This window comes from Ooceraea biroi, chromosome 5 (genome assembly GCF_003672135.1).
Source record: "Ooceraea biroi isolate clonal line C1 chromosome 5, Obir_v5.4, whole genome shotgun sequence".
NCBI classification, from domain to species: Eukaryota; Metazoa; Arthropoda; class Insecta; order Hymenoptera; family Formicidae; genus Ooceraea; species Ooceraea biroi.
The window spans coordinates 9,180,883-9,190,774 of NC_039510.1; the positions used below are offsets into that span (position 1 = coordinate 9,180,883).

General features: G+C 34.8%; 1 protein-coding gene and 1 long non-coding RNA gene across 2 annotated transcripts; one reads left to right on the plus strand and one right to left on the minus strand.

Moving 5' to 3' along the window:
* Positions 1 to 5,179: 5,179 nt before the first annotated feature.
* On the minus strand, positions 5,180 to 5,821 carry LOC113561986. Its single transcript, XR_003406544.1, has 2 exons — positions 5,706 to 5,821; positions 5,180 to 5,368 (listed from the first exon to the last, which is right to left on the minus strand). It is a non-coding gene; the product is annotated as an uncharacterized LOC113561986 (long non-coding RNA).
* Positions 5,822 to 6,442: 621 nt separating this feature from the next.
* On the plus strand, positions 6,443 to 8,862 carry LOC113561911 (formin-like protein 14). Its single transcript, XM_026969514.1, has 2 exons — positions 6,443 to 7,707; positions 8,577 to 8,862. The coding sequence occupies exons 1-2, from the start codon at positions 7,273 to 7,275 to the stop codon at positions 8,796 to 8,798; spliced, it is 657 nt and encodes a 218-aa protein (XP_026825315.1). The 5' UTR covers positions 6,443 to 7,272; the 3' UTR covers positions 8,799 to 8,862.
* The last annotated feature ends 1,030 nt before the right edge of the window (positions 8,863 to 9,892 follow it).

A 9,892-nucleotide genomic window follows, 5' to 3' on the forward strand; every position in this document is an offset into this window, starting at 1 on the left:
TGTGCATAATTAAATCTTACTTTACTGTCACGACGACATTCTGACAAAGGTGATTTCTTATGCGAGATAATGGCAGAGACAAAAGAAAGCATAAATGTAAAAAATAATGTAGAAAGATTCTAATCGTAATACTGCATTAAATTTAATAAGCTTGCGAACGTTAGTGACAATAGACTTCCTTCTATTAAAATTTCCTTAGTACCTTATGTTATTAAAAATGTATGTTATTAATTTATGAAGACAACACAAGCTTCTGTTACTCCACTTTGCCTTCTTTGAAGAGATTATCTTTTATAGGGATGTGTTGTATATGAAATTATAAAGATAATTATATATTATCGTTAATTATTTTGTACTTTCTAATCTCGTTACAATACACCAAGCAAAAAACATATAAAATACATACTCAAACCGAAGAAGAGGAAGGCTGAAATGAAATTCGCAGTTGGAATGATCGTGAAATGGAATTGTAAAGATTCTTTATTGCCTAATATACCGCTCGTGATAATAGGATGGACGGAGATTGATGATTTGGAACTGAGAGCCAAGAATCAATCTGTATGGTATTTCGTCTTTTCTGCAGAGCGAATATTTCGTATTTGCGAAGGTATAAACAAACTATATTAAATACATTGTGTTAATCTGAATTATATATATTTACTATATACACATATAATTACTATATATAGGATTCCCCTGGGTTAAACGGTCAAACTTAAAATATGATTTTCTTAAACTTAAATTATGATGAGGACTTCAAAATAAAACATTTTCCTCTGGAAGTATGCACGCAAGCGCTTTGTTCAAGAGATATTGACTTTTGAAGCTACAGAAGCATAGGATTGAATATAATCGAAATATCTCTTTTTTCGGTATATAGGTCATTGATAGACATTGTATATTTATATAGATTTTGTAACGGAAATATTAATGCTGTTCCCTGTGAATACGCAACGCGATTTTCAAACAGAAGATTGCCAAATAAGATATTGTTATCTTTAACATTTCAACGAATCATTGAGGGAAACTGGGTCATTTAATATGGTGCCACGAACTGATGGAGTTTTTGAACCTCTGCAAAATAAAAGAATAATTGGTATCATATTGCAGCATTACAACTAAAACCCATCAACAAGTATCAGAGGATCTGTTTCTGAGTTAGGAATTTCATCCACACTTATATGAAAAATACTCTCAGTCGATGGAAGTTATCTATCTTCACAGTTATTTTATCGCTGATAGACAACCTCTCTATTGATAAGATTCATCAAGAATAATTATTGTTGATTATTATTGAAAAATAACTGTGTTTTAAGACTGACGAATCCTGTTGGCGTGCAGAAAACTCGAATTTGAATAAATGATTCTCTTTAGTAATTAAGACTGACCATCTAGTCTAATAATTTGCCTATTATGACAAACCTAGATTGTTTCAGAATTATTTATTCCTAACAGAACTTACATCCTAACAATTTTAGAAATTAATCTCTTGAGCGAAGCATTTGCGAGCTTCCAAAGATTTTTGTTTTGTTTTGAGGTTCTAAATTCATATTTCAAGTTTGGTCATTTAACCTGGAAGCACTCTGTATAATAACATGATTGTATATATTTTTTATTTCAGACGAGTTAGAGAAGCTAAATACGCCGACACCTATTAATAGTTGCGCAATCGGCGTATATTTCTGTGAATTCAAAGGCACTTATTATATGCCAAATAAGATGTTAGCAACTGAATATCCAAACGATATATTATATTTAGTTAACGAATTGTAGCTTTTTTTAGTGGTATGCGTTTAAGATATAGACTATGTTGTAAACATGATACTGTTGGTCTACCAAATATTGACAACTGTAAAACTATATTTTATAAAATAAAATATTTAGAAAATAATAATCTCAAAGGTAATTGAGCAATGCAGTTTACACGTTAATTATAAATGCGATACGATTTTATATCATATAATAATATGAAGATATTATTGCTTAAAAATGTCCATTGCGTTATACTCACCTTTTAAATTATAAACATCGTAAAAATAAAGTGTAATCTCACGTGACATTTTAAATATATTTATTTGATATCTTTTTGTATACAGAATTGGAAAATTAAACATATATATCACGCAGAAGGTGCAGATAAGTCGTTAAAAAGTAAAAAAGGTAAATATTAAAAGTTTTCTGACATTACTCATATATGTAATACTATTATATTGTTATTCATCTATTTTCCCAATAAAATGGAAAATATCATACCTCTAAAAAAACCTTACAAAGGTAAAAAAAATACGCCAAGTAGATAAAAAAAGCAAAAATAAGATGAAATCCATAGTTAACTAGCCAAGTAACTAGAAGCAATTCAGTGTGAGGATTTGTAATTTAAAATAATACTTGGCGTGCCCGGGTCGCATTAAAACGTACGTCCTACCTATAATTTATGTAAACTCTATGCGTAAATTACATGTATTGAGTGAGTAATGAAAAGGGATATTTATAATCACTTTGCTAATGTGTAAAACTGTAAACATATTTATTTTAATATTACCAAATACAAAGATTTACGAGTCATCAGTAAAAATACTCAAGGCAGTACAAGGGAAGAATACATGTCCAATACGACCCGGGCACGCCAAGTATTATTTCAAATTACAAAGCTAATCAAGCACATCAAGCTGCATCTGCCTAACCATTGCCACTATTGTGATAAAAAACTCCCGGCGCGTCTAGCAATCTCGATCGCTAGGCGGTCACATCTCGCCGCGCGCTTGCATTCGGCAGTGGGCCGGACTAATACAGCGATTTTTAATAATTAATAACTCGTTAATTATTGCAAAATCGCAAAATGGTACAGGACTTTTTAATTCAATCTGATCTACCTGTGGGCGAAAGGTTTTTACCCTTATGCGAAACACCCTGTATACATATACCCAGTCAGCCAAACCTGCGAAGAACAGACATTGGCAAAATCTGTTCGACAAAATATGTGAGCAGAGAGGCTACAGATTGGGTACAAAATCCACCCAGTAAGCACACTGTCAGCAGTATGCCGACAGATTGGCAGCAGATATGAAGCAGAATAATGCAACAGATCCGATACCATCTGTGTCCGCATTAAGCTTGTGTTCTGCCAGCAGATCCTGCTTATAACATGATCTGACAGCAGATTGGCGGCAGAAACTGAACAGAGCCTGCCGACATAACCTGGCGGCAGATTGGCGGCAGAAATAGAGCAGGATCTGCGCAGTGTAGTTGGCAGCATATTGGCGACAGAAACCGAACAGAGCCTGCAGACATAACCTGGCGTCAGGTTGGCGGCAGAAACCGAACAGGATCTGCAGCTTTTGACACTATTCAAATTTACACGGCTAGGAATATGCGTTTTCGCTTCGCACCACTAGGTGGTGAACATGTCGAGTTCTTACTCGACGTTAAGATTTAGCCTGACAGTTATATAAGTTAATATACGCGTCTTGACATAATAATATTAATTTTTCTAAGAATTTTTGCACTTGCGGCACAGAGGGTCTCATGGACAACGTCCACACACGCCGCAAGCAATCTGAAGGCATTAAATTTGCCCATTTAATCAAATTAAATATTGATTAAAAAAACAGATTACTTTACAATAGTGGACCAATATAAGAAATTAATTCATACCCCACATAAAAAATTAGATTTATATTGTTAACCAATATTGCTCCAATAAATTTGTACTACTACGGCACTTTCTCGCAGAGCCTGCTCGATTTCTGCTCCCAATCTGCTGCCAACTACACTGCGCAGATCCTGCTCTATTTCTGCCGCCAATCTGCCGCCAGGTTATGTCGGCAGGCTCTGCTCAGTTTCTGTCGCCAATCTGCTGTCAGATCATGTTAGCAGGATCTGCGGGCAGAACACAATCTTAATGCGGACACAGATGGTACCGGATCTGTTGCATTATTCTGATTGAATCTGCTGCCAATCTGTCGACATACTGCTGACAGTTTGCTTACTGGGTATCTATATATATAAAATCCCTATTCTGTCGTTGAATTGATCGGGTACTTCCCGACATGCTAGAAACACCAAATTTCGCATGGTGATAGGGGTTCACCCCCAGGTAATGGGAAAATTCTTGAAATCTTTAATTTCGGTCCAGGGACTAACTGGCGTAGACAGGCTATTTTACTAATATGTATATATTGTCTTGAAAATTTGTTATACACCTACTTTCAAAAAATATAAAACTTTGATTGATTAAATAATATTTAATGCAAAATACTTGGCGCTGCTAGACCGAGTATTACAAGAAATCTCTCTTTCTCTCTTTCAGCGTTTAGTATGTAGCAATTTAGTATTTAGTATTAAGTTTAGCCTTTATTATATAATAACGAGACAATTTTATTTCATAGAATGCATTCATATACATATATATATCAAAATGATGTTGGCAAATTGCCTAGTCCACTTGACATTCCAAATGCTTCAGAGTTTTGAAGCATTCACGTCTTCCCGACATGTCGGTAATTGTCAAGTCTGTCGGTGGTGTCGCTAGCGGACGGTCGCTGTTAAGCCCGTATCAGACTACGTATTGGAGATTGGAGATTGCGAATTGGAGATTGAAATTTGACCAATCAGAACAAAGCAATCTGGGTCCGCTTTGTTTTGATTCGTCAAATTCCAATCTCCAATCTCCAATACGTAGTCTAATACGGGCTTTGGAGAGGGTCAAGGGAGAGTGTGGCCGATGTAGGGACTCATCGCTGATTGGCTCCGCCATATTGAGAACACTTCCGCTAGTTTCATATATATAGATATACATTTGTATGTGCGCAAGCGCAATGGTTCTCTATGCTATTTGACAGATAAATATTCGGTTCAATCTATTTAATATTAATGAAATATTAGAAAATTGTTTACTAAAAGACAAACAAATAAAAGGTTAACTGTAAAAGTAAACATAACTTTTATGAAATGGTATTTTATATTATTTTGACAGATGAGAAGATCTTTTCATCACTACATATTCCTTCCAAATAGTAAAAGCATCATTAGAGAATCTGTAGTATTGACACATTGTCTATATTTAAAGAGATACGTGACGATTTATTTCATTATGGACACGATTCGATGGATAAAGATCATGCATATTCTATTCAATGATTTTCTCTAATATTTGGAGGCTAAGTATTAACATGCATAATATTTACTCTTTAGTAGAATGTTACTGACACGATTATATTACTTCTTTACATAACATTTTGCATTCTTTCGCATTTACAATACATATATACGCTTTCGATCTTAATTCAATCTCATTGTGCTCAACATGGCGGCTTCCGGCTTATTGGCCACACTCTCCCTTGACCCTCTCTAGTCGTTGTTAGAGACCCTAGAAGTAAGAGACTGGACACCTGTGGTCTAAGTTTTGATTGGTTGGCTACGGAATGGCGGAACCAATCAGTGATGACGGAATAGGCGAGAAAATTGAAGAAAAGAAACTTGGAAAACAGATAAAACTACATTGTAAAGAAATGTTTATGATATAATTATGTAATATATAATATATATATAATCATAAATATGATATAAAACAAAATATTGTGGAATAATCGCTATAAGTACGTATGAAACGTTCATAAAATATGAGAAAAACAGAAACATGAACACATTTATAAATGTATCTTCATTTTATTTAACTAGTATTTACTTCTTAAGCATATGCTTACCTTTACGATAATAATATTAATAATTGCGGATATGTCTGCACTGCTCAACTAATACATACACGTTACCAGTGCAGCTGACAAGAACGGACTAAATCCGCCATTTTGTATCCAACTAGACGAGGTGTCCAGTCTCTTACTTCTAGGGTCTCTAGTCGCTGTTACGAGAGTTAGTGAACTTTTTCGTGAAAGTGCTGCCACTTCGATGGAACTAAAATATCAGTGGCTGACAGAATTGACATTACCGACATGTCGGGAAAACGTGAATGCTTCAAAACTCTGAAGCATTTGGAACGTCAACTGGACTGTAAGAAGTCTTTCAACATTTAGGGTGCGTTCCGAGTCGCGCATATGCGCGCATTTATTTATAATGATGTATTATATATCACAACAAACTTACTTTTTTACAATATATATCAAATGTGCATATGAACATTCCAATAACATTTTTTTCATACAATCATTATATTTTGTAGCTTCTCGTATATGAAACTTTTATAGGATATCTTTATAAAACAAAAAACCAAATTCACCGAAACATCGCTACTATTTGTATCAAAATCTAGAGCCAGATTACTTATAAGTTAATAAAATGATGTGAAATGATTGTGAATGTGTCAGAATACTTTGAATTATTTTTAATAACGCAGAATCTCCGTCGATTTTGAATAAATGTGATGGGAATATATAAAAATATAAACTAAATAAATCTGAAAATGACACTAATTAGTATTTATTAAAATTAAATATAGTTTGGAAAATAATACATGTTGCAATAAAGCTTGCTACATAACATTCAACAAGCATAATGATGTATTTTTAAATAATTATGTATTATTTAATCAACACTGATGCAACTGGTCTTGTAACTGAGCATACCGCATTTGTAACGAGCGTTCTCCTTCTGTTTGTCTGTCACGTCTTCCATGAGTGCATTTATTCGTCTTCGAATCGCCACCTCTTCCTGTATTTGCAACAATTTAAATGTTGACAAATCCAAATACTTGCTCTATGTGTTCTCCAAGTTCATGCAGCTGTTTTGTGAGAACTTGTGTTATGTATAATATATAAAATATCTAAAATATTTTTAAATAAGAATAAGAAAGAAGGCAATGTTTTTATTACATATTAGAAGAAAAAAGAAACATTCTGAACTAGTACAGCAATGGAACACCGTCCTCTTGAGTCGGTTTAGCAGCGCCAAGTATTTCGAATAAGTTACTTACTAATAACATCCTTCAGTGACATTAAATATTTAGAAAATTTAAAATATTTATGAAAGTTTAGAAATAGAATGGGCCCCTCCAACGCCCATTCCCGTGAGAACGCAACCAATTTATTTTTTCGTCTCTCCGATTGATCATAGGAGGCATGTGAGCAATAACGCATTTGTTGCAAGAAGCGTTCGCGCGAATAACGCACGCATCGAGCAACAATGTTTTACTCAATATTTATGACATCATTGATTATGAGGTCATTGCCATGTATGTGATGCCTTTGAAAATGTGATGTGTAAACATTTTTAGGTCGGGAAAAGCGTCAGTTCCTTACTTTGTAAAATAATAAGAAAATGACGTCTCATGCGCTTCACGTCATTGCAATATTTTTCCTCGCATGGATCTTTTCCCAACGCTATAGCAGTAGCAAAGGCGGCAGCATAAATACCACAACTCGTATAATCCGGTTGTGTTTGCACCTTTTCAAAAATTATATTGCTCACGTTTATTTGTGGGAAACGTTTGCGAATATAATACCACCACCACCACCATCGCAACCACCACCGCTGACGGAGCAACAAACAACGACGACGGCGATGGTACCATCGCTACCACCATCGCAACCACCACCGACGACGGGGCAACAAACAACGACGACAGCGATAGTACCACCGCCACCACCATCGCAACCACCACCGCCGACGGGGCAACAAACAACGGATCATCCACCGTCATGGGATGCAGGAAAAGGAAGAGGAAGAGGAAAAGGAGCGCCCGTATCGCATAAAGTAAGTACTTTTTCTATAATTATATTTGGTTAGGTTCGGTTTTGTTCGTTCGCGCGCGCATGTTTCTTCATTCATTCACTCGCTCGCTCGTTCGCTCGTTTTCTCTCTCTCTCTTGCTTCTTTGCTCGTTGACATATTCGCTCGCTCGCTCATTCCTTCGTTCACTAATTCCTTACTTTTTTCTGTTACACGCAAATACGCTTACGTTACGCATCACATGCATGCACACGCGCGCGCACACATACGCATGCACGCACGCAATTTTTCGCCAGTAATAATTAACTGTAAACAAATTATATTAATCGACCAACTGGCTATATGTTATTTTTATTCAAATAAACACAACGTTTCGATCGTGATTCCGATCCTTTTCAAGCGCTAGTCAAGTCAGAAATATGAAATTGTTGTATGTCAGATTGTACAAACCATGGAGTAGTCAAATTAAATTTAAAATGTATAAAAACATAAAAAGTAGTCAATTATAAATAAAATGTATGTTAACTGTCAGACTTGTCAAAAGAATGAAAACGAATGAAAAGAAAGGAAACGTGGAAACAAAATAAGTACTGTTTTTGTTTACACGTTTTCTTTCCATTCTTTTGACAAGTCTTACAGTTAACATACATTTCAATTATAATTGACTACTTTTTATGTTTTTATACATTTTAAATTTAATTTGAGTACTTCATGGTTTGTACAATCTGACATACAATAATTTCATATTTCTGATTGAACTAGCGCTTGAAAAGTTTCGGAATCACGATCGAAACGTTGTGTTTATTAATAAATTCACATTTGAATAAAAATTACATACAGCGAGTTGGTCGATTAATATAATTTGTTTACAGTTAAAAAATGTATTTTTTCAGCAAGTGAAAAATATCATTCGTCGGGCGCTGCAAGTGGAGAGGAGGAGAATGGGGTATACACTACCCCCACCACCGCCGCCTCCCACACCGTATGCACCGTACGCGCCGTCGCCGCCCACACCGTATGCACCGTACGCACCGCCGCCGCCCACACCGTATGTACCGTACGCACCGCTGCCGCCCACACCGTATGCACCGTACCCATATCCATACAGATATTAAAAATTGTCTTTAAAAATATGCCTTCTCCATTCCATTCTATATAATAAATATCATATAAAAAATATATTGATGTATTTAATTTTTTATTACATGTGCACAATTTCCCAATAAATTCCCAGACATCCTTTTACCTGCATTAGATTGTTTAGAAAAAAATGATCAAAAACGTACAATATTGAAAAGTTACCTTATATTCGATTGCTCGTTCTGGTTCCTTCGCTCGTCTCTCTCTCTCTCTCTCTCTCTCTCTCTCTCTCCCCCCCCCCTCCCTCCTTCCCTCCCTCACGCAGTCATTCCGTTTCTTTCTAATCAATCGTTTACTATATCGTTGTTTCATGCCTTTGACATGTTTGGTTTTATCATGTTCGCGCTTCTCTGTTTTCACACTGATTATCCGAATATTCTTTCATGTCCCTTTTACTTTTTACGTCGTTTACATTTTCGCAAACGTAAGAAGAACTGTATATTATACATATATATATATATAATTTTTATGCATTGATTATTCACAGATATAATGTCCAATCACTTCTATTTATTTTATTTCTTTGCCGTATAAGTTACGTATGAATCCATAAAATAAATGTAATGAATATTATAAAATCTATATCGCGCGCGCGCACACACCCACACCACGCGCGCGCACACACACACACACACATATGTATATGTATACATTTTATTTTATAATATACATGAAGTATTATTGTTGTGTCCGGGGTGGCTCTGTGTTTTGGAACCACCCGGTGTTACGAGCTGATCGCAATCAGCTGCGCGCTCCGAAGACGCCCCGGACGCAACATTCTATACGTATAAGTTATTTTATATTAATAAATATGCCTATGATAATGTAACATAAAATAATAATATAATATAACATGTATTCTTTACATGTATACAATAAACATAATTTTTTAACAATTAGTTGTAAAAAAACATACATATATTCATATAATACATATACATATATTTAAATTATGTTTATGTAGTACATGTTAAGAACATTTAGTACATGTAAAGAATACATATTATATTATGTTATTATATTATTATATTATAGTTATATTTATTAATATAAAAGAAAACTATAACTT